Genomic DNA, 25,433 nt, shown 5'->3' on the forward strand with positions numbered 1-25,433 from the left:
CGGTCTCCCCCGCCTGCCCCCGTCCCTCTGCGCAGGCGCCGCCGCCGCGCGGCTGGTTGCTATGGTTACCGCAACCCGGAAGTGCCGCGGGGGGGAGGCCGGCCCTCAGCCCCGGCCGCCGTGGCCGCCCCCCGCCCCGAACCGGGCGCCGTGGCCCGAGGCGGCCCCCGCCGCCCTGCCACCCCCTGAGGGCTCCCCGCCACCCTCCCGCCATGGCCCGGGGGGCTGGTGAGGCGGCTGCGGACGGGGAGCTGGTAAGGAGCGGGCGGTGGGGAGGAGAAGGAGGCTCCGGGCCTGCCTCAGCTCGGGCCCGGCCCGGGAAACGCTCCCGCTTGAACCCCCTCAGGCTCTCCAGGCGGGCGAGGCGGTGGCTAGGAGGGGGAGGAGGACGGCTTTGTCTATCTCCAGCCCTCGGGGTTCTGGTTTTTGCATGTATCTCCTTGGCTGGCCGGTAGCGTAGCGAGGGGTGGGTGTGTGTGTGTTAGCGTTCGTTTCCCCCGCTCTCAGCAGCCAGATGGAGGTTTTGAGGCCGTTTGCTGGGAGCCACCATGTTCTCTGTTGTGTGTCGTAGGTTGCTCTTGTTGGGCCTGTTTTGCAAGAGCAAAGGGACTGTGAAGTTTTCCAAGGACCGCAGTGTTTTCGTTATTGCATGTCTATATCCTCGTGAATGTTTTGTTGTTTACCATCTCCTATCAAGTTTGGGCACCCTCCACGTTCTCTGATTCCTAATGCGATAGCTGTAGTTAGGTAGAGACATCTCCCAGAGTGATAAAAAGGCCTTAAAAATAACAAAAATAATCAGTGTGCTGCAAGGAACATTGCCTCCGGAAATTAAAAGCTGTATGGCATAGTGTCTGAGATGTATACCTGTTTGCTCTCAGCCAGCACAGAAAGCTGTTTTACCTGCTCTGCTGTTGTCAGGCCCAGCTCCTGTTCTGTCAGCCAGAGTTCTCAAAAATGCTTCACTCCGTGCTGCCTCTTACAGAGGTAGATCCGCGTCTGTCCAAAGAATGGTGCTGTAGCTGTGAGCGCCATGGAGTCAGCAGCAAGGGGAAATGTTCTCCCTGTGAGGGCAGCATACATACAGATAATTTGAAAGCAAAGTGGAAATTTATCTTCTGCGGTGGCTATGCTTACATTTGAGAAGCAGGAAAACTCGTCAACTCAATCTGAGGAAAAATTATCCACTTTTGATTCCTTGGTTTGGGGTTTTTTCCTTGGACTGATTCACTTCTGCAGTCAAGTTTACTGGACGCTCCCATAGGATAGCAAGGGCAGGAAAAAGTAAGTGAGGAAGGGGAAAGACAGATGAGTTGCTGCCTAACTCTTACTGGTGGAGAAATTCGTGCAGAACCAGCACCATGGAAGATGGGGCACCTTGACGGTTCAGCTATTGTAATGCTGTGCACTGAGGTGCATAAGTCTCTGTGGCTGGAGTCTGAAGCGACTTGCACTCTATCACACAGAACGTTTGTGTTAGAGCAAACGATGCTGGTTTTTTGCAACAGTGGTGACACATTTACCATTTTAATTTATTGCACTCAGGCTTTGTTGTGATAGTAACAGGATATAAAGTTCTCTGGAAGTGTATTATAACCAGTTACTTAGTAGCAAATATCACAGTTAATGTCTCTATTTCCCAGGGAGATGACAGCATGTCTGTGATAACCTGTGAATCAGATACAGAAATGGTGAGTTTTATTAATGGCACACTGTGGGTGAATGCCGTAAAAGGCCTCCCAGCATGTTCTTGCACACACTACATCCACGTGATGCCTCCTGGTCGATAAGACACCCTTCAGAGAGGAGAGCTAACAATGTTATTGCAGTGTAGCTTGATTCAAAAACCTACTATAATTCGAGATGTAATTCTTGCTTCTAAATTCTCAGCACTGGGGGCTGCAAATGATGTTTGGCTTCATTTTGCTGTTCTATCAAGTTATGGACCTAAGTAATCCTTTTACAGAGTTTTAATGGAATTGAATAAGTCTTTCCTTTAGCTAAATGGTTCTACAGATCAGCCTCTACTCAGTGATAGTCTTGAATTTGCTGCTACTTGTATTTAATGCTGATGGGGAAGGTCTTAGTGTTCTGAGCATGAACAGACTACTCTTTTATCTGTAGCATAAAACTTCAGTAGGCACCACCTTAATTCTGGTGACCGTTGCTGTGCCCAAATCTGCGTATACTTAATGCTACTATTCTTTTTCTCTACACAGAAGATTGTGTTATTAGAACAAGTGCTCTTCATACAAAATGGGGATTGAAACCAATTTTGAGATTATATACTGAAATCTTTGAAGAGTGCAATGTTTTAAAAACATAAAAATTCTTCTTCTCTTCCAGAAGTTAAAGAAGAAAATTTTTCACAAGCCTCCAAAGTCACCAAGTAAGTGTTCCAAATTTTTTTCTTCTGCTTCTGTTATTGCAGAACAAGGTAGATTTATGGGACACAGGAACTGGAAGATTTACTTGAAATAACATCTTATTGTTCTCTTTAGAATTGTTCACTAGTGTGTGCAGAATACACCTATGTGAGATTTGTTCTGTAACCTGTGAAGTTAGACCTTTGTAGGCTAAATATTGAAGTTTTTGGGTTAGTTGTAATTCTTGATTCTCCAGCTTAAACTGCTTTCTGTAGTTTATCCCTTCTGATGGCAAGCATTCTGGAATTTCTTTTTCTCTTTGTCTTTTTGGAGAAATGCTGATATTTGCAATGTAGAAAGAATCTAGAAATACTGGAGCTACCTACCATCCAGTAGATACCTACGTTTGTAGATTAAGCAGTCCTCTGTTTCATTTGTTGGAGTTTTTTTAGAAACCTTATAAGTACAATGTTATTATTAGATCTGCAGATTTAATATGGGGTTTTGTCCATTTTTCTGGGTTTTATGTACTTTTCCATTTACCTTCCTTTTTACACTTCCAGTGAATGTTTCAAAGATGACTAAGTGTTGCTGATTGTTTTGTTTCTAATAAATTAAATAATAGTGCACTTTTAAATTTCGCTTTACATTGTGAAAGAGGCATGTTCTGGTAGATGTACATCTACTTTCTTTTCCTGAAATCCCTTTGCTTGCCTAAATGATGGAATTTAAAACAGCTGTTTAATTTCAACTATGATGTTTGTGATGTTGCTTCTTACGGTACTTCTCTTGGTAATTTGAAGACTAACTAGTTAGCCCATATAGTGTACATCTATACTAATAATTTTAAGTGGAATTAGAGTCGTCATTTGAACCTGACAACCATACCTGAAGTAGTAATGTGAGGGGCTCCCCAGCAGTTCCATTAGGCCAATTCTGTTCTTCGATTACTGCAATTGCTAGTGGATTAGTAGCAATAGAGTTACTTCTGTCTGATTAGCCCTACGTATTTTTCTCATTGACAAGACATTTGTGTATACATTCATTGAAAAGTCAATGTAATGTATGAATTTAGACATGCAGGTATCTTAAGGATGCCTATCCAAGCTGTACATGTAAATATTTCTACATGCCTTGAGTCACTGTGTCTCTTTCTAAGCCTCTTCATTTTTTGGAATTGGATTTTTTTCTTTATCGTGAGGGTTTTTTTTTTTAGGTGAGTGTCCCATTGCTCTGCATAAGCCAGTATGTAGTATGCTGTTAAATTCTATTTTTATAAGTAACAGGACTGTCTCTGGGAACCTTGAAGCACAAGACAGAATTTTTGTGACCTTGAGCTTTTTTAAGGGAATGCTGAGATATTTTCTTTTGTTTTAGAGTCTCCATACAGCTCTAGCACACAACTGTATCCTAAAAAAGCTGCAGTTTGGCGATCTCTGCAGGGAACAGGCAGTGCACGTCTCGAGAGTGCAGCTGTAAAAAACCCAAGGCAGATGTGGCTGGGATCACTGAAACAAGGTATTAGTATAGAAACTTTATCTACGTATGTGGATAAAATTCAGTGTTGTGGACAGCTTAACATATAAACTCTTAAAAAATAGATTTGTATTTGATTATAGGCTACATAGGAAGTAATTTCACTGTTATTTATTTGGGTGGTTGGAATTATCTGATCTTGAGCATTGGAATTTATAGAGGGAATAATTAACAGCATCTGGAGCTTTCTATGTTGCATTTGCTCAGAATAAATCAACAAATTTAATTCACAATTATCCCTGATTTTTGCATTTTTGTTCCATTTTTGTTGGCAGGAATGAGCCATCCTCTGAAATCAGATGTTGACATGGGGCATATGCGAACTAACGTTTCTAGTAGCACTCCAGAATATTTGAAGGAAGCTCTAGGAATGAAGAAGCCAAAACATTCTCGTTCTTCTAGTAATGGTAAACTATGTGATGGTGTGGTAGATAAAAGTTAATGATCTTTTTCCAATGTAAAAAACCACATTGCTTACGATCTTAGCTTTAGTAAAGCAAGAGCCATTTCAGTTTAGCCTGTATTAAAGTATATGTGTCAAAATATGTTCCATGAGATACTTTTTGAGATTTCTAAATTGGATAAGACAGGGGTTTCCAAATTTTTTGAGCAATGAGTCACTATTAGCTTTCAGAACTTTTTGCAAATTGCCATGTATTTGCAGCTGAAACCGTTGCAAATATAATATGGTTCAATGGGCCAGCTGTAGACAATTTATTGTGACTTTGCAAAACATAGTTTAGGAACCATTGATAGAAACCATCTGCTTGCCTGAAATTCTATGTAACTGACTCCTTTTACTTCTTCTCTAGAAAGTGCTCTATCATGTGGTTGTGATATTAAAATCAATTGAGTTTTATGAGAAGAGCAAAATTTGAAACTTTCATCCTGCTTTTCTTAAAGGAGAACTGTAAACTTAAAAATTCTACTTCCATTTAAAATGACACCTACATTGTTACTGGTAATACACAGCTTCTGGCATCTTTAAAAGATGATGGACTTTTACATGTTAGGCACGAATAGAAAAATGTATTCTGGACATCCTTTAGAAATCTTTTGTAAACAATTGATTTGTTGGGATGAGAAGACTGCAGGCTTCTGTAAAGTGTATGTCTTTCTTGAGGTGGATATTTTAATCTAGCCCCAGAGAGACGAGAAGTAATTAGGAGAAATTTTCTGCAAAACCTGGCAGAAGTTTCACACAGTTACATCTCCATTTCTAAAATTAATTTCCCTGCTGATTGATTGAAAGCTTAATTTAGTGCTGTTCTAGATATTTTCCTTTAACTGTAAGGTTTCTAGTTAGTTAAAAATACTTCTTTCAGATCTGCTTATTTTATGTATCTTTTTCTGTAGGCTACATTCCTGGAACTCCTGACTACAAAGAAAAAGAAGACATGTATGATGAAATTATAGAACTAAAAAAGGTACAGTCTCTCTGATACTTACATAGAAAGTCATAGGGTTGCTCTATCCATCTGTAGATGTCCAGGCCTTGTTGGTTCAGAATACTTTGGTTTCTACAACTGGGAGATCCACCAAATTTTTTTGCATTTGTAATGTAAGGCTAAACTAAACTTGTGTCTGTTTAAGGCAATTTCATTGTCCTTACGGTGTGATAGATACTTCTGAGTACTGGATGTGGAAGCCTTGAAGTATACCCAGTCCTGAACCCCAGCCATGGCCCTAGCTGGACGCTGAAAAGGTTCATTGCATTTGGTTTCTTTGTCCCTCCACCGCCTTTTTTTTTTCCCCTGGCTGTTACCCATCCCATTTTAACAATTGCTCAGTTGAGTTTAGTGCAGTGTATGGAAGATGAGGACTGGGCATGTTAAACACTAGGAATACCTGTAGACAAATAGCTTGGCGGTTGTAGATCATTTGTGTAAGTTTGCCTTTCTGTTAAACCTTTTCCTTTTATTTTTGCCCTGTCACCTCCCTTATCTGCCAGCCCTCATCCAGGCTGATGGTCTCTCTTTTTTTTTTTTTTTCTTTTGCTTCATCCTCACCATCATAATTGGATTGTTATTGACATCCAAATGCGTTTCCATGTGAAAACTCAGTGTGTTTCTATTTCTGAAATGTGCTTATGATTTTTCTCCCCTCTTTTAGACAATACAAGCTCAGAAAAATGAGGGAGATCGAATGAAAACTAAGCTCCGTCGACTAGAAGAAGAGAACAATAGAAAAGATAAACAGATTGAACAACTGTTGGATCCTTCCAGGGTGACTATTTCTTGAGGGGGTAAAAGTGGAGCAAAAGAGTGCTGAGCAGTGTGATCCTCTTCTCCTCGTCTCTTTAGATTTCAGGAGTCTGTAGTGTGTTGGCTTCTAGGGATGATGAGCTTGAATGTGTGAGGTGGTTGATGTGAAGGGATTTGTGTTTTGTATATCTCAGTTCACAAGTCTAGCCTCAGTTCAAAGGAAGGTCATGCCATGCTATGTGGATAAGTTAATTTAGCAAAGATACTTTTAATTTCTGAAGGTAAAATTAAAATGCTGTCTCTTTAGAGGCCCACTTTCTGAATATTTTGCCTGAGAGTAGAAGGGAGTTAACCTCTTGCATGGTGACTGATGCATGTGGTCCTGAGACCTGAACCAGTAAGCAAAAGATGAGCCTTTTTGTCAGACCCATGAGGCTGAGAGACGTTTAGGATCATAGTTAGAAGACCTGAATTTCACCAGATTCCTTGGGCCTGTCGTTTTCCGTGTGCAGATCTATATCTTGGGAGAAGTGTGCCAATATAAAACAATAAGCACAGGGACTTCAGAACTTAAGCTGTTGGACTGTGAAATGACTGTGGAGCAGTAGAATAAAGCAGCAAGTTGGTTACTTGCTTTATCTGTCTTATCTTTCAGGGCTCTGAGCTGGCACGAGCTTTGTCAGAAAAGAAGACTGATAATGGATGGGTAATAGTTTCTTCATTACCTTTTGCTTTCGTTTTTCCTTCTTTCCTCTTGCCAAGCTGAAACGCTACTGAGTAAAAAAATAAAATGAAGTAAGAAAGAATAAGCAATTAGGGAATCATGTAACCGTTATTTCTATAGTCAGATGAGAAACCAGTAACAAAGATCTGGAATGAACATTATTTTAGGGAGCCTTCTTTGTCATTGTTTTGAATCTGTTTAGGGAGCGTTCTCTCTGTCGGCTGCTTTGACTTCAGCAGGGTAACGGGCAGAGTTGTTTTTATCTAATGATTGTGTATAAATATTATTAAACTGGTTATGTTACCACAGGTGTAAGTTAGGGATCTGATTTCATTAGTGTTCTCTTTGTCACAGGGTAGCAGACGTGTGTATGATTTACTAATGTATGTATGTACATATGTACGAATATGCAGTATGTACGAATAAGTATATCTGGTTAGGTACAATTTATAAAGATGGGGCAAGATTATGGAGAAACGGAACTTCTGTGAAGAGATGGATTATTCTAGGACTTATTAGGTCTTTGTTCTTTCTGTAGGTTGTTAGTGGATTAAAGCAGAAGATTTTCAAGCTAGAACAACAGTGCAAGGAGAAAGACAACACTATTAAGTATGACTTTGGGGGGGATAGAGACTTGTATTGGATGAGTTAAAGGGATTTTGCAATCCATATTATTTTTCATCTGTATTCTTCTGTTCCTTAAGATGTTTTAATGAACTCCTAGAAAATATTAGCAATTATAAACCACCCACTCAGAAATAGTAAATCAACAGGTATTGCAGTGCTTTGCTGGTCTGACTGAATTATTTTCTATATTAATCTATTTTCAGTAAGTTCCAGGCAGACGTGAAGACCGCTAATTTGGAAGAAATGAGGATAGCTATGGAAACCTACTATGAAGAGGTACGTCTGACAGGTCCTTCAACATTCGTACAGGAGAGGAAGTTGTTCAGTTGTTGAGTCAAAGTATAAATGGAATGTTTTAGATAGGTTTCTTAATGCTTAGCCGCACCTGTCATTGGAATCAGATTTTCATAGATACTCTCATAGCTCCAAATATATGTACTGAAAAACTTTTTTTTTCAGTAAGTTGAGTGTGTTTAACCAAAAAGCGGAAATAAAGAAACTAGTGTACATCCATAAGTATCTAGATGAAAACCAATATAACAGTACCCTGATTTTCAGTGATAGCATCATTGCCTCTGCTACCCACAGAGTGCTGTTGTGAATTTTCACCTCATGGACAAATGTGTTGCATTAGCAATGTCAGCTTCCACAGGTGGCTCCTTAATGGAATCTATATTTCATATTTCACAGGTTCATCGTCTCCAACTCCTCCTGGCAAAATCTGAGGCTATGAGGAAAAAGTATGTTTAATTCTTTTGAGGCAAATATTTGTGTATATGTGCTTGATATATCACTCATACTACCTCAACTAATGGAAAACAACTACATGGGAAGAGTTTATTTTGTCATTTAGATTGCTGGATTTGCTTTTCGGTACTGCTTTGGTTGGCTTCACAGACTTGGTATATGTCTTAGTCATGTTTTTTTTTGTAGGCAGATCATTTTGTGGTTGTGGAAAAAATACTAGAGCTATTTAAAAAGTGAATGAAAGCTCTGAAAATTTATCTCAGTTAAATAAAATTCATCTTCCCCCATAATCACACCTATTCTGACATCACTGGTGATTGAAGCAAATTAAAAGTGTCTATGCAAGAGAGTCTTGTAGGATAGGAAAACTTGTTACCACATCACTTTGAAATACTCTTGCCCTCTTAGTCTTAACTACAGGCAACTGTCTTAATTTTGGGTGTAATTATTTACATTGGTAGAAACATATGAGAACTCTTTATGGTTCATTATGTATACTACTTGCATTTCCCTAATTCCCTGTCTCTTGTGGATTGAAAACTGCAATTTGTTTTGTCACTATTAAAAAAAAAAAAAATCTTTTTGGGCTCAGACATGCAGTGACTAGCCTCTCGAGGCTGTAAGCCATCACAGCTAATTTATTTACAGGTGAAAATGAGTCATCAGGTCTCTTCCTTGTCCTTATTTATTCATAGCTTCAAAAAGCAGTGGTCAGGGCAGTCTCTCTCCATTACGTGACTGTCAGTCTCTACTTGAGAGGCTGAGCACTGAAATAATAAATGGTGTCGAAGGTCAGGACTCTGGCACGTAGAAAGAGTTGTAGGAGAGTGTTTCTTTCATGAGGCTTGTCTATGTTATTTCTGGCTGATGCAAGTGGCATTTAGCTCCTCTTTTTCAGTGTTAATGCTGAAATACAATTATTTATATGTGAAGCTGTAGTATCCAATTGTAGCTAGAAACTAGGCAACATTTCAAGTCCTAAAAATGGTCTGCAATTCTTTCATTTAAGTTTTGATGAGCCTAAAATAATGGCACTCAGTGATACAGTTATGATTTCTATCATTTCTGTCACTTTTTTTTTTTCCTCCTGCCTGTGATAGCTGTATGAATAGTCAGTCATCCGTGACATCTGGACAGCCTTATTTGTTTGTTTTTATGGCTTCATTTCCTTTTAATTTCCAAAAGGTAGATTAGATTCAGCTTTTCACTCTGATATGCTAATTGTAGACTATCTCCCCCTTTACCTTGTAATTATTCCAGTGGATGGGATGTAAGATTCCTTCACAAACTGTTCTGTGATTATCGCTGGCGGTAGCATTTGTCCAAAAGTAGGTCCATTGGTTACTTCAGACTTTTGTTTCCAAAAGTAAGTTTTTAATAATTTTCTCATAACAATAAAGAACAAGTATTTTCTCTCACTAGAAGTATTTTGTGAACCAACTTTACAAACTTTGCGTATCTAGAAGCTGAGGTTTCTTCGCCCTTTTATTAAAAAAATTAAAAAGGCAAAATCACTGTAATGTATTAAAAACAGATTTAACACATAGCAGGCTTTCCCTTTTCTGACGCCTTTTATTCCTTTCACATTGATGCTAGCTGTATTCTTCAAATCTGTTTCAAATCTGTCATTGATTGAAATGTATCTTAAATGAAGAAAGAAATTCCTCTGGGGTTTACTTTCATAGGAATAATTTATTTTACATTAGAGCAGCATTCACAGTTATCTGAAAATACACTTGTGTGTTGGATTTATTTGAGAGTTATTCCATCTATGTATAGTCCTCTCTCTCTCTCCCAATCTCAATCTGTTTGTTAAGTGCAAGAAAGCGATTTGGAGCATGCGGGTTAGCTTTCCGTGCTGAACAATTTTTTTGAGGAGTCTCCCAGTTGGCTTAAGATAAGTGTTTTTAAATCAGTGGTCCGTAGAGCACTGGTAAAGCATTATAAGGTTGGTTAACAAAACAAATAGAAAACCAAATAAGTAAAACTCATACAAGCACCCTTGTTTATGCGTTAATGAAACAGAGTGGGGAAGGAGTAAAAGTAATAAATGAACTTTCAAAGTTTCACAATTGTTGTAATTTGCATCAAAGAAAAAAGATACTTTGAAAGTGTTGAGCAAGATGGTCTTTGCATGTTTCTTCCTAAAAGAATAGGTATTTCCTCAAGTAACAAACGTTGAGAAATGCTGCTGGGGGGAGCTGAGACAGTTAACTTAGCCAGCTGACTTGAATAGTGAGGCTGTTCTGCTCTTTTTAATGCTGCTTCTTTGTTCTCTGCTTTTAAGTTAACTTTCTGCTTTTGACCCTGTTTCCAAGTACAGAGGGCAGAGATACCCAAAAACGACTAAAGGCACTGAATGCTGCTGTCCTGAGATTATCTAGGAACATCAAGGAATTGCAGAGTGAGAATCAGAGGCTGAAAGAAGACCTAGATCATGTACTGAGTAGTCCTCCTCCTTCCAATAAAACAAAAAGTACGTGCTGAAAAGTTGGTGAACATGGGGCAAGAGACTTAGGTACATTTGAAAGATGTGTTTGAGAGTGGGGCCATACGATGTTAGAAATAAGGGAGTTATTGCAAAGGTGAAGGTACAGGAGGGGCGAAAGTTGAAATGAGAAGTTTCTTACAGGAGTCTCTCTCTGACTTCTGGATATGCTGCTCCGGTCAGACCCGAGTTGCCTTTATTCCTGAGAATTCTGGACTGGAATCATTTGAAGATTTCATGTTTCACTGGAAAACTGTTTTTCAGTTGTTGAAACTGATGAATGTGAATGGTTTATATTGATTTTGAGCTAATTGGTGTAGAAGTCAGATATTTGAAGACCGTTCTCATTTTTTCATTGCTGCATATTTAAAGGTGGGTTCAGAGGTCTGCATGTGGTCTTCCTATGTGGACAGAGGTCTCAAAAAGCAAGAACGATGTTGACTCACTGACAGAGTTCAATGTTTAAAGCTTTGTTATTTTATTTAGATTATAGTGAGTGGAGCAGACAGAGGCTGGTGAGGCGTATTTCGGAACTAGAAAAAGTAAGTGACCATAATCACGTGGCCATCTTACCTGTCTCTGAGCAGAAAATGCAGAACCACTGGCTTGTGCTCATGGCATGTAGTCTTTCAATGCATCAGCCTTGTGCATTCTACCTTACACATGTAAACTGATGTTTGTACCGTGTACCCTTCTGCTCTTTTTGGTTTTTTTCTAATACTTGTTGCATATAAATGCACATTTTAGAGTTAACTTCCATTTTATCTTTTCTTATGGTCTAAATAAAATCATTTTATGCTAAATTTAATTTTCTTCTTTTTTTCTTTTGTATTTTTGGTGTGAATTTATCCTGTTTAGAAAGTATGTGCCATGGAGAACACCAGGGTGTCATCAGCAGATAGTGAGTCTTCACAGTTACTTGCTGCGTCATCTTCGCCTTCTGTAGACCTGGATCATCCAGCCTTTCAGCAGGTAGACCATATTGAGGAATGCCGTCGCCTCCAAGGGCTAGTGAAGAAACTGAAGAGTGATAGGAAGGCACTTCAAAATCTCCTACTCAATAAAGAGTAAGTGCAACTCTTGTCTGAGATGTTGTTCTTCCGTAGATGTGAATTATTTAATTTCCTATCACATTATGAAACGATGTAGTAAGTCCTTCACATTTTCAGCAAGAAAATTAATTTTGAAGGTCCCTTCAGTTTTTATTTCAAAAGGTTCTTTTACTCTTACTAGCATTGTAAAGTTACACTGCAGAAAAAAAAAAGTCAAGGAGAGGATGGAAAATGAGAATTTCTGTTTATTTCTAACACATTTTTCAAGGCATACTTTTTTTGCCAACCACACTGAAAAGCCTTTGAAGGGTTATATGTCTCTTTACGCAGCACTTCTTGGAAGCATTTTGCTGTAAAAATTTGTCTTGTTTTTTCAACGTGTTTTGACCTGATCTACCACTTTCTCCATTTAAGCCTGCCTTCTGCCATATGATGCTCTGTGGCTTCTTTTCTCACCAGTAAGCAATTGATTTGCAATTTGCATTGCTTGGACTCATTTGGTGTGTCAGTGCATAGGGGCAGGCAGGTCAATCTGATCAGGAGCGGAGGTGTGCACACTACTGGGTATTGTTGATAAGACGCTGCCTCCTGTGTCAGCTCGGCTCTGAACAGAAAGGCTTGGTGAGAGCAGATGAAGAGGCCTTTTGCTTCTGAACAGTGTGTGCTTGCATTTTGTTTTGTTTAAAAGGAAAAATTAAACATTTAGTTATTTTACAAATTTGAGAGAACCTATTTTCTTTAGGAGGTTAAACAAAAAATAACCACTTTGGTGAAGTATGAATGTCTTAAGTATTGCTTAATTTTCTTATACCTGTATAGATTAGACATCAAGCAGTTACTGCAGGCTAAGGCTGAAGTGGAGCTGGAGCTGCAGAAGTGGCAGAATAAAAAGGAAGAAAAGAGTACAGAAGAGCAGACTGTAAGGTATCGTATTTTGTATTAGTAGATCCTTTCAGAACAAAAAAAAAAACAATCGAAGTATAATTCTGTTTTGAAGTGGATCAAAATCCACAGGAGCTCATCTGAACTGCAGGAGGCTGGGAATTCATTTAAGCAAAACTTTTGGAGGGATGGAATAAGTTACTAGGAGCAGAATTCTACAGAATGGTTTTAGAGGAAGCGGAAGACTAAGAAGTATAGATTATAATAAAAATTAATAAGATAAATGGAAAAAGAAAGCTGCTGTGTTGGGCTCAGAGACTTTTTTTCTCTTTCTAGGGAAAAGCTGTAGTATCTTTACCTTACCTTAGCCTATGCTTCTAGACCCCTGCCAATATGTCATTCCATTTACTTCATGCATTCTTATGAAGTGGGTGGGGGAAAAAAAGGTGATTTAGTGATTTCATCATTGCTTTGTAAGAAAGGACTTGGCTATAGGTTCGTATATGTCAGTCATCAGATCTGGGTGCATTATTAATAGTACCAAGCGTACCATTGTAACATTGGGCTTTTTTTTTTTCTTTTTCTTTTCTCCAAATGTTAACATAAAGCTGTGCTATCACAACTTAAGAATTGATGTTCCATGTCTGTTACTATGAGAATATGTATCATGTTCTCCTGAGCAGTTTCCCACTTTGACCTTTAAAAAAAACAAAGCCACCAAATATTATGAAGTAGGTTCAGTATATTCAAAGCAGGAACAACAGAAACCTTCTAGCTATAAATATCTTTGCTTTTCCAACCGTAGCGAGGAAATCCAGAACCTGACACAGAAAGTGGGGAAGTTGGGGTCAAAATTGGAGGAAGAGACGAGACAAAAGGCAGAAGATACAATGGAAAAGCTTAGTAAGGTACAGACATACGTTTTTGCTTGTTTGTTTTGGGTTTTTTTCCCCTTTGCATCTAACTAATATGTTGCAAATTAAGCTGGTAATCTAAATGGCTGCTAGTTGTGTGTTTTCAGAGGGGCATTAAATCTTGTCATAGAGATTCTGAATGATAGTTAATTCCCAGCATTTGTTGATAGCTTGCTTCAATAATTACCACTGCAACTTGGGGGTTTTTCGGTGCTGTTCTCTTGGTGATTATCCACCCAACCATCACTTTTTTTCTTATTCAGTGGAATGTTGCAAAAAGCTTACACTTCTAAGTATTTGGGTTTTTTTGCCTTACTTTCTAAGTAAAAAAAAAAAAAAAGACATTTGTGGTTTTGCTTATATCTTCTTATAACATCTGAACCCATTACCTAATTTCCATCCAATTTTGTAGAGGGAGGGAGGTCTTGAAGGAGTTGACAGATAAAGGATAGAGACACAGGTAAGGGTGCTCACTGGCAGACTGGCAAAAGACTAAAAAACCCATTTCAATGATTTTTATGCTGGTTGGATGATCAGTTTGGGCACGTGTGCTGTCCGGTCAGCAAATATTCATTAGCCTTTCTGTTTGGATGGAAGCCAAGTACTCTTTCATGGGAAGGTTTACAAGATGTAGAGCACTAATCGTCATAAAAATGGAGGTTGTTTTTAATTGCGCTGCTGATGGGACACCATCTTTGAGTAAAGAATTAGGGAAGATGTCAATACAATATAACAAACCCTTATCCCGTTTGAATTGAAGTTTTTGTGGTGTTGAGGTATTCATAACCTCTTCTGGATTTTCCAGTGTCTAATAAATGTAATTGTGCATCTGTTAACCCTGGACAGTCTTAAATGGGGCTCTGTGATTGGTTGGGGTTTTTTGTGAAATATGACTGAATTTGATATCTCTGCAATCTTCCACTTCTCTGCCAGACATTATCTGGCCAGAAGAGATGAATGGGCACTGACAGATGTGCTTTCCGGTGCAGTGTGGTCATGTTAATCTCATTTCACTAAAAGCTAGTTGAAAATCATTACTGGGGATTTTGATCATTTTTACTTAAAAATAAATAGACCCTGAAATACAGGTAGTAAAAAATATGAATAAAAATGTCCTCTAGCTTAAGAGGGTGCTGGTTTTTGATATACTGTGCAGTTCTTTAGATTCTCTTATGTGTGTTATAGGCTGATGGATGCTAGATGATGTTTTGAATACCAAATAACTTGAGTCTTTAAAAACATCCAACAAATAGCTCCTTTTTTCCTCTGCAGACTATATATATTCTTGGCCAGTAACCATCCATTTATTGAAATGTTCCCATTATTTGTAATTATCACTAAGTTCCTACCAATTTTTCATTTTAATAGTAGGTTGTCATTTTTAATATAACATGATCCATTTGCTAAACTTAAGCCTGTAACTCAGTGTTTTTAGGTTATAAATAAATCCTTTTCACAGAATCAAGAGGCTGTTTTCAGTCTATAAAATCTCCTGTTCCTCTACTTAAAATTTTACATCAACAAATTAAATTAGTCTTTTAAAATTGCAGTTAACTTCTGTTTGGCAAGTGAGGTATGACAATTCATATGGGATAATTAGGGATCAAAAGGATTGGATGGTGAGAAGCGGAATATGCAACCACGCCTCAGAAGAAATAATTGGAAGAAAATCTTGTTTCGTACTTGGTTTCTTTCTTTTTCCTTTATTTAATTTCTTCAAGATAGAAGAGTAGAGGTATTCCAATTTACAGAAGGTCTCCATCTTGTCGGTGTCATATGATGGCCAACTCATCAGTAAGTTTAAACAGATGATTATAGGGCCACAGTTGCCAGGATGAGACATGAGAGAGCTCCCCAGTTAATTAATACTAGTCTTACCTGGAGAAGAATTGCCAAATTAGGTATCCTGACATTTGTTCTCAGGCTGTCAATAGCATACAAATCGTTTCTGATCAACAAAGCGATGGGTTCCACTGTTGGAGCTTTAGCAACGCACAGAAAAATAAGAGTGTGTAAATGAAAATGCGTCCATTCCCATGCTCTGTTAACAGCTAAAATGGGAACAGGAACGTGTTTCACTGTAGCAGTCATCTAGACGATGAGTTTGAACATGAGCAGTATTCAGAACTAAGAGTTTCTTCTTTAACTTCCTTCCACCCTTCAGGCATTTAACGGCTCTGGTGCTGATTTTTCTGAGTCATTTGTAACCTGTTTCCCTCATAGAATTCCAACTCATGTCTTTAGAGTACTAAGTTAAAGATTCTCCTTTGCAGTCTTCACCAGTCCGCACGGTTAAAGGCAAAGAAGATCACAGGAAGGAACAAGCAGCCAAAATCATCCAGAGACAGTGGAAGATGTACCGAAACAAGGCGAGAATCTCCTCTCAGGGAACAGCGAGGACATCCCTCTCTGAATCTTACTCTTGTTTTAGTATCTACAGTAACCTGCTGCCAGGCTCCAGAAGCTGCAGCAGTGCTTCCCAGTACAATTCCTTACCACCATCTTCTCTTCCACTGCTGCTTCTTTTGCCTTTGCTCCCTAGAACCCTGTTGTTTCTGCTGCGAGATACCCAGTTTCTAATGGGGGAGTCTGGGTGTGCAGAGACCTAAGGAAGCATAGCAGTGTTTGAAGCAGCGCTGCTGCTGTTGCTTCCTTGGAGTATGACTGAGAAGCTAAATTTCCCTTTCAGAAATCCCCCCAAACAATACAGAAAGTTCCTTGTATTAAGGAACACTCAACTAGGACAAAATGATCTAGGAAAAAAGCGTTTACCTTAAATTTTGTTCTATGGGCAACAACTTGATGCTGCTTTTTCCACATGTGGGGCATATGGTGTGAGGTGGGTCTTGTAAATGCTTCTTAGGAAACTAAAGACAAAAGAACCATCCACACATCTTTCAAAGATGAAAAGCTTTGTTTTTTCTTTAAGTTTGTGGTTTGAGTTTTCAGGAGGAGGTGGGACAGGTTTTTCTGTGTGTTTTTAATTGTTCGGAAAAAATTGGAAAAATCTTTATTAGATAAAACTGTATATATTTGTGGTATTAACTTAGGCATTTTTCTTTTCAGAAGGACGAAATTGCTCTGGATGAGGTGAGTGTGTTTGCGACACCCAACAAAAGAGTAAAACAGATTTTATTTGTGCTTTCATACAAATTACTTTTTTGTTTTGAAAAGAATTTATTGTAATATGAACTGTTGTACCAAGATCATGTTTGTTCTTCAGGCTGGCTCATGATCTCCCTTCTGACATCCTGGTTTTGTTTGATATATCTTGTCAAAGTGTTCCCCTATTGGTCCAAAATTTTCTATACTTGGTACCTTCTGCAAGATGAAAGCTTCTGAAAATTTTGAACAAAATTTGATACAAACAAACAGGAAAGATTTTCTATATTAGGAAATTCTAATGATACTTTCATTTTCGCTATGAAGAGTCTTCAGAAAGATTTGAAGTAGGAATTTGAAGCCTTTGCTAAAAGGCTAAAAAAGCCTTTTAGCCTTTGCTAAAAAGAAATGTCTCTTGAGTATTATGAAGAAACTGACTTTGACAAACTTGTTACTTTTTGATAAATGTTTTGCACAAAGGTTTTGATGAAACTGATGTGGTTTTTTACCAAATAGCACAACATAGCATCTTACATTTGTTTCTTCCAGAACGCTAAAAATCCTACTTTCAGAAATCAGAACAAATTCTAACCATGTGATGCAAACATACTGTTTTACATCTAGATGCTTTTTATTGATTAGAATCCAGTAAAATCTCTGAGTGGAGAGGAAAGACTTACGTTCAGCGTAATCACCACAATGGTACGCCAGACTTGGCTTGATTTCTGATTGTACGGGAGCATCACAGAGCCTGCGGGATAGCCGGAATCTAATATGGGAATGGGAGCGTGTTGCTCTATTTGTGAAATATAGGCTAGTGTTGGCAGCTAGAGCTTAACTGCATTTGATGGGATCAATCTCAAACACCTCCCAGATTGAATTTAAACCACGGAGGTGTATGTCTGTGGGTTGTCACAGGCTGGGGATTCTCTGGATTGCAGCAGAGTACTTGTGAAGTAACAGGGTTGTGTGCGTATCCCTTATACATAAGAAAATATCTAGGCATCAAAGAGTTTCCATTGCACAGGGAAAAGTTATTTCCCCCATGTGCCTCTTCCCTCTGGACTCTTGTTTTAATTTAGAGCTGCCATCTTTCAAAGGAGCTAACATCTACTTATTTCTTTCCATTCTAGGCAGTTGTAATGCTTCAGGCAGCTTTCAGAGGACATTTGGCTCGACAGAAACTGTTGCTGAATAACAGGATGCATGATGCAAAATCTCACAACAAGGTAATTATTGGGGCAAATGGGTACACAGGCATCCCATTATGTTTAGTTTACTGGGTAAAGTACTGTACTTCCAGACTTAATTCTCTGAATTATCTGGTGATGTTGTTTTAATGCACTTCTTGGCGGCACCACTGTAATTCCAGAAAGATACCAAGCTCATTCCCTAGCCTTCCTTTCCATCTTCCTTAGTTTACAGTTTTTCTTAGGACTAAAGCTATAACTTCTCTGCATTATGAACTGTAACTAGGTCTCCTCCTTTTTTCTGGTTCTCCCATCAGCTAATAACGTACCCTTTAACTCTTTAATTCAGAGTGCTATTGAAAGCTGTACTCTCATGTGTTTGCTACTGAATCATTGTAGTAATAGACAAATGTCACTGAAGTACAGAAATAAAGATTTGGAAAGCTTCTTTGATTGGATTGAAAATTAAAGGAGTCTTGCTTGTGGCATGCTCAACCAAAGACTTGTAGTGTCCTCTGTAGTGCCAAACTCGCTCCAGATTGCTCGGTTTTGAATATGAAAAAATTTCCTTACCAATTAAACACTTAGTTTCTGTAAATCATTTGCCAGCTTATATGAACATCCTCTGGACCTTTAGCAGGCTAAAGTTAATTTGTAATTCTCCATCCAGGTTGTCCATCTGGTTGCACTTTACATGCACTTTTATTTCAGTAAACTGGCCCAATGCAGTAGGACTGCATACTTTTGCTTGATACAAGCAGAAGATATATCCGTCACGAAGGTTGCCTTACCTCCTTAGGTTTTGAAAGGGTTCCTTCCTGGAAAATAAATGACCTTTCCTTGCAGGTGTCTGCCGTTTCATTAACTGAATACGGATGCTTCAAGCTTGTGCGATGAGCAGATATGCATTTCTTGCTGATGTAGTCTTATAGAACCTTAAAGACTGCAGACCAAAAGATGGGAATATTTGCTCTATTTCCACTTTCACAATCAGGAGTAAGATTGTGAAAGCTTCTGTCAAGCTTCTGTGCAATCTGTAAAAGGTCAGTTTTCTTTAATCTGATTGCTTTGCAGAACTGCTGCATGTCTCCCAGGTCAAACTCCTTGAGCTTGTCGTCTGATTGCAAGGAGAAAGACGAGATTGTGACATTCATCCAGTCCATTTTCAGGGCTCACTTAGCACGTACAGTACTGCTTGAGGAGAGGTAAGTGAGGAACAGATATTTCTGCAACATCTGTATCAAAATTATTTTTTTTACTGGAGATGGGTCTTTTTTTTTTTTTAATAGAATTTTAGTGTGGGTTCCTTGGCAGAGGAGAACAAGGCCATTGCTCTAACAAAGACGAGGGAGAGCTTGCTCATGAGAAAATTCAAAGGGTGTGCAACTAATAGGGTTTCTTGTTGCAGCAGTAGTCTTCCCATATCCTGTTGCGTGTTCTGTTCCATAGCAATGAGGAAAAGTAAAATAAAATAATTACTCTCTGGAAAAAAAAAAAATTACAGTTGCTATCAAACTGATTGCTAGTACACTCACTTAATGTAAGTGAATGTGAAGCCCCGACTTGTAAAAGTTAAGGGTTATGTGAAGGATGAACAGCCAGAATACCATTGTGCATACAGTTTAGTGACTTAGCTCAGGAAGAACGCAGTGATTTGCTTAGTGCTTAGGTATATGGTGACTTTGTCTTGAAAAATACTTCCTTTCTCTTTCTTACGGTTTACTGCTCCGTAAGTTTTTAATTTTGGCTGCCATGGTTACAAGAGAGTTCCATAGCTGTCACCTCACTTCAGTGTCTGAGTTCACTTCAGCAGGTGATAAGCTTTTGTCTCCTGGTCCTAGCAACACACGAAACTTTTCAGCATACCCTCTGAAGACAGAGCGCAGTTCCTGTTCTCTGCCTCATGCTATGCGGTATGTCTTTTTGCAGGCCCTCTGTGTCCAGTGCACCAAGTGAGAAATCAGATTCTGCAGTTTACATTACAGGGGAGAAACCAGTCTCAGCAGCACTCCAGAGACCTCCTTCAATCTTCGTGTCATCTGTTCCTGGTAATCTCATTTCCCTCTGTGTTCAAAAGGACGTGTGTTTTGAGTGGGTGCACGCACAATTTTATAGAGAACATCTGCACATGCACACACGTGCAAATGCATACTCATACTCTGTGCGTGTGTCGTCTTTTAATTTGGTGACGTGTTGCTTGTACTGGCAAGTGCAGTGCCTTACATAAAAAAATAAAAGCTGTGACAGCATCATACCAGCTTCCTCACAGTGCTTTGCCTTTTTGTCACAGCTGTGGTCTGGAAGGTCCCTCTTTGGTGGGAGTGATAATTACTGAAGGAACATGGTGTTCCCCTATATCGCCTCTCTACTTCCTTTCCAGTTCCCCCAGCCCTGTCGCTGTCAGATGGTACTTTCCACTATGTTTTGGGCCCGAAGCCATAGACAAGCTGAGAACGTTTTCACCATCCTGACTTTGTTTCTGAAGGGGACAGACATCTGGTAAAAAGAACCATCCTAGTCAGCCATGTGTATTCAGTCACGATTTTTTCAGCAGTCTTCAGTTGCTGAAGTAGGGGGAAAATGGAGTCCTGGATAACCTTGTGAACTAGTACTACTATAATACAAACCGGGAAGATATCTGTCTTTTTTTTATGGCTTTTATACCATTTGGTTTCCTTCTTGAATTCTTCATGGCTGTTTGTGAGAAGATGGAGTTAAAGCCAAAGAGGCTTTTAAGAGAATGTTAGAAGTACTCAGTAGGAAAGGCAAAATAATGATGCAGATAAAACAGCCTTATACATGCAGCTGCAAAGGAGTTAAAAACAAATTGAAAGAGGGTGCTTCTATCCAGAGTGGGATGTTTTAGGCTTTTATGGACCAATTGGAGAAAAAAGAGCAACTTTGAGAGTGACCCGAGAAACACTGACTTGCTTTTTGTCAATGAAAAGCTGACAGTCCCTGCAGACTTGCTCAGAAACAGAGCATGCTGTAAGCAGCTGAGGCTGTTTCTCTAAGATATGAGATGCGGAATAAACCAGATTTGCAGGGGTTGTGAATACAGAGGTTACCCTTGGGTGAAGGAAAATGTGTTTAAGAAACTTTACCGTATTGCGTATTCTACTAGAGTGTAGAGAGTGTATTCAACTTTGTGAAGGAGTAGTTGGTACTTGCTTCTGAAGATCATAGGATAGAATTGCCCAGGTTGGAAGGGACCTTTCAGATCATCTAGTCCAACCATCAACCTAACTCTGACAAACACCATCACTAAACCGTATCTCTAAGCACTATGTCTACCCGTCTTTTAAATACCTCCAGGGATGGTGACTCAACCACTTCCCTGGGCAGCCTGTTAGAGCTTTGAGTGATTTGAGCTATGTCTAGTGACAGTATTCAGAAAAAAAATGTTGCAGCATCCTGTTTTGCCTGGGCTCTACTGCAGTAGTCCTTATTGGTATGTCCAGTCTAAACCCTGAGTGAATCAGTTGTGAAATTCTACCCAAAGAGAAATAATCACTTAAAAAAAAAATGCTTAGTGCTTCTGAAGAAGTGCTTCTAAGACACAAAGAGGGCGTAAGATTAAGCTAGTCTGGTAAATGCAGTAGTATGAATACTAATAGAGCATAGTCGCTGTCTAGCTATGAAGTCTCCAAAGCTAACTTGTTGCAAATTATGATGACAAAGTAAAGAGTGAAGAAGTTCTGGAAGAATTTGTACCAGAAGGCATAGAGAGGAAACCATAAGCATTCAAACTTTCTTCCTTACGGTCCTTTTCTGGTGAATACCAGGTGAAGATGGTTATATTCACTGCTGATCTTATGAATATGGGAGACATTTTCAAAATCTGGGATGAGGATAGAATGCGTCTAGGTAGGTTGTGAAGAGGCATACTGGATGTGTGCTTCTGTAACTGCCCAAAAGACTGTCTGGCACTGTTAGCTCTATGAAGTATTAGCTCTTGGTGCATTGGAGGGTTTAACCAAACTCCCCCAAAAGACAAATCAGGAAAAATTTAATAAATGAAGGAGAGTATCCTCTATGAAGAAATGTGATCCCTCAGCAATCTGTTTGGATACAGCAGGGGTTTTTTGCCATTTGAATTTGTGTGGCTTAAACAGGTTAAAGTTAACTAAAAGTCTAACATCTGTCATTCCTAGCTCATGAGTGATGTAAAAATCCACTAGCAAAATTGGTTTTTGATGTAATGTATTTCCCTGGTTATCCTGCCGCTTGGAAAATACTTGTTTAACAGCTGAGTGATTTAAAGCAATCAAATTCCTTTAGCTTTAAAGCATGCAGCTGGTGAACAAGCTCTTGCTTCATTTGTCCCAAGTCCAAACTTGTGTTTTGTGACCTCTAGATCTTGCAATGATCTTAAATTTTCAGTGAAAGTATATATTGCAGTAAGTCATTTTATTTCACTAGCCTTTTGGCATTATTTTGAGAGGAATGGGAAAGATGAAAATGTGTTTCAAAGAACCATATGTACCTGCTAGAATCAATTTATATAATCCTAGTCTAGCAGATTTTTTAATTCATTGTTTGTATCAGGTTAGATGTCTCTGTTTTTTTAAAAAAAAAAAACAAATAGAAAAAGTTGTGTAGCATTTAATACTGCTTTGCTTGTCTTCAGAATGTGGACAGGAGCTATTCCTGCTGCTTCCCATGGATAACAACAGTTCAGTCTGTGAAACTTAGCCTTTTGTTGCTTTCTGTCAGGGGAGTGGCAGGAAGGAAGAATATGCTTTGTGTGTGCATAGCAATCTTGACTAAGGGCAGCATTTCTTTCTGCATATCACTAGCCACTCTTGGTAAAACTGCTAATTTAATTGGAGGCTTTTTTGAAATCGTAATGAATTTACATACAACCCTTAGGTCTAATCAGTGCTTACCCCTTCACAAGCATGGAGATAAAGTTGTCACTCTGGAGTATATTAAACTGAAGATGAGTACAAGAAAATCTCAGACATCAAGAGCAGGATATAATCAAGAGTGATTTGGACAATATTAAGCTATTTCATATATAATAACTGTTTAGTGTTGGAGTTGCATCTTCTAGTTATCATGTCTGTTTCTGGAAGTTCTCTTTGCTCATCCTTATCACCAGTACTGCTGGCTCATAAATCTCCCTGAAGAACTCTTACGTTATTTGTTGACTGATGCAGAGAAGGATTTCACTTAACTAGAAAGTCATGGGTTTCTGTGCTTCTGTAGGCTGAGGTCAACGTAACAGCCTCCCTGCATTCCTCCTGTCCACTCACAGACTCCCTGGCTGTCGCTCTCTTTCTATTTCTGGGCTGGTTGCGGTCCCCTTTCTTTATTCCACATTCCAGTTGCTGCATATCCCGCCTCTTCCATACTAGGAAGGGTTTTTTTTCTGTGTCAGGAATCTCTTATTTCACTATAGATCCACGGCATGTTTATTGTTCTTCCCAAGTAATATTCTCTGTGTGCCCTCTGGTTTTCCCTTCCATTTCAGTGCCAAAATCTCAGGGTATGGCTTCTTACTTGTCTGTTTCCTCTTTCTACCACAGGTCGTCTTGATTTCTTTTGTTCTCTGGGAGACAGTGTTTTCAGAGAATGTATATTTTAAACTGAAAAATGAGTGGAGCTGAGGGAAGAATATCGTGCTAGGAGGTATTAATAGCTGAGGGGAGGATATTGTGCTAGAAGGTATTAATAGATGTCATCATTTAGTTCATAGATCTCTCGCAGAGGGGATACAAGCTACTGTTTCTGCTCATCAGATGTTAGGGGCCTTGCATATATCCGTTTTATCCCTCTGATTTTCCAGTATTTACTGGAATTGTTAGGGTTCTATCTATTCATGCCCTGAACCTTTCTTCAAATGTTGGAATCAATGAGATGCATAGAACCATGCACCCAGAAAAACAGCAAAGAAGCAAAAGGGAAAAAAAAAAAAACAAACCATGGTGCGATCACCATTTTTATTGTCATTAAGTAAGGAGTACAGCATGTGAATAATATTTATTTGTATTTTGCAGATATAAGGATGAAAGACAGTCACTGAGAGCTTCCATTCTCTAATTATATTTGACTGAAGTTCTCATTATGACCTTTCTGCTTAGTTTAAGCTTGCTTGGGTCAATTTCTCCTTTTCTGGCCACCTAATAAATATTTACTTGATGACCTGAGATGGCTCCAGTATCGAATTGCTTTACTTTGTGGTGTGCAACCACTTGCAAAGATTTAAAGACAATGAGACAAATCACGCGTGGTCAGTATGTCAACGCTTGCCATGCGTGCTCCTTCATTAAAGAGGAACGAGAATAGTTATATGCAGGAAAAGATAGATGCAAGTTATTCATAACTGTAGGTAATTCTGGAGACTTAATGGCTCGGAGAATATTACACTTCCCACAAGGGCTTGTTTTAGTCAATGTTGTTTATTGATGACTTTGTTTCCTTTGTAATTATTTCAGCCAGGTCCTCTGAGAAGCAATCGCCGCCTACTCCCTCACTGTCTGCGGATGAAGCTCACTCAGACGATTCGGATGATATTGTCACTGTCCCTCCGTTGTTGCAGATGAAGAAAAACTACCACTTTTAAGTTCTGGTAACAGGCTCTGGTGATCGTGAATTATTCGATTCACAAACAAAACTATTTCTACCAAGATAAAGCATATCAAAGATGAAAAAAGGGGGAATATCAGCCCCTTTTTAATGGCAGTTGTCATTATTTCAACTATAAATGAGTAATTGTTTGATATTTGTCTCTGCAAACTTCATGGCTAAAAGCTGCTGACCGTTAACCTGGTACGCAGAGAGAGTTTGGATTTAAAAACTAAACCAAAACACTTCAATGTTTTGTCTCGCAATGAGGATTATAAATTCAATTGCCAAATTTAAATGAAAGCAATAAAGCCTTAAGCTATTTCATGTCAAAGTTTTGTTCCAGGTCTCCTAAAATACTTTGATTAATCGGAAAGTGATTAATGACATGGCTCCAGTTTTCAGCCTGTGTATGTGAAGGGGAACAGCTTGTATTTGTTACCAGGTCCAGCCTGTGTATGTGAAGGGGAACAGCTTGTATGTGTTACTAGGTCCTCTCTATTTAAAAATTTTACTGTGTCACATTTTAATATCTCTTTTGTTTATTTTTATATTGAACATTTACAGTCTGTGCAGACCTTGTAAAGGCTTTTAGAAAGCCATTTTTTTGTCATAGGGCTATTCTAAGCCTACTGTATCAGCAGGGTTTTCTTATTTATTGCTTTTTCCAAGTGTGCTTGCTATGGTATGTATAGTACCGTTTTGTATTTGAAATGTCCGATCACATAATCATTTTTTGTATTTGTCAGAGAAGGTGCGTAATAGCAGGAGTGTTCTGTGAAGGATGCCCTTGTGACTGCTTTTTCTGCTTACGGATCGCAAATAGGAGTGGAATATGCAGGGTCATCTCTAATATGTGAAAACATTTGAGGTAGGAGATATGTTGCTTTATGTTCTGTTTTAGCTTACGTCACTTGACAGTCTAAAACTTTCACCTAACTCGATTGCTCATACCCTGAGGGCTAGCGGGGGGGGTTAAGTCTAATGTTGCTTTGCTGTTGTTGGTATCTCTTCTCAGTACTACTTTGCAT

General features: G+C 38.9%; 1 protein-coding gene across 5 annotated transcripts; it reads left to right on the forward strand.

Moving 5' to 3' along the window:
• Positions 1 to 96: 96 nt before the first annotated feature.
• Positions 97 to 25,433, forward strand: IQCE (IQ motif containing E). Of its 5 annotated transcripts, XM_063343236.1 has the most exons (23): positions 97 to 254; positions 1,644 to 1,691; positions 2,347 to 2,389; positions 3,744 to 3,884; positions 4,178 to 4,309; positions 5,259 to 5,329; positions 6,015 to 6,128; positions 6,762 to 6,812; positions 7,369 to 7,439; positions 7,661 to 7,733; positions 8,148 to 8,197; positions 10,523 to 10,680; positions 11,179 to 11,234; positions 11,551 to 11,759; positions 12,564 to 12,668; positions 13,432 to 13,534; positions 15,814 to 15,933; positions 16,607 to 16,630; positions 17,776 to 17,871; positions 18,907 to 19,037; positions 19,762 to 19,880; positions 24,273 to 24,406; positions 25,152 to 25,433. In XM_063343236.1, the coding sequence occupies exons 1-22, from the start codon at positions 213 to 215 to the stop codon at positions 24,398 to 24,400; spliced, it is 2,085 nt and encodes a 694-aa protein (XP_063199306.1). In that variant the 5' UTR covers positions 97 to 212; the 3' UTR covers positions 24,401 to 24,406; positions 25,152 to 25,433. The 5 variants fall into 5 exon arrangements, with proteins under 5 accessions (XP_063199306.1, XP_063199305.1, XP_063199308.1 ...); XM_063343235.1 differs by having other exon boundaries at positions 24,273 to 25,433; XM_063343238.1 differs by having other exon boundaries at positions 15,814 to 15,909; positions 24,273 to 25,433.

Source organism: Chroicocephalus ridibundus, chromosome 8, assembly GCF_963924245.1.
Source record: "Chroicocephalus ridibundus chromosome 8, bChrRid1.1, whole genome shotgun sequence".
NCBI classification, from domain to species: Eukaryota; Metazoa; Chordata; class Aves; order Charadriiformes; family Laridae; genus Chroicocephalus; species Chroicocephalus ridibundus.

Coding starts and splice junctions, on each gene's coding strand:
- IQCE (XM_063343235.1), top strand. CDS start 213: ATGGCCCGGGGGGCTGGTGAGGCGGCTGCGGACGGGGAGCTG. Junction 6,813..7,368: donor AGAAGACTGATAATGGATGG/GTAATAGTTTCT, acceptor TTCTTTCTGTAG/GTTGTTAGTGGATTAAAGCA. Junction 11,235..11,550: donor GTATTTCGGAACTAGAAAAA/GTAAGTGACCAT, acceptor TATCCTGTTTAG/AAAGTATGTGCCATGGAGAA.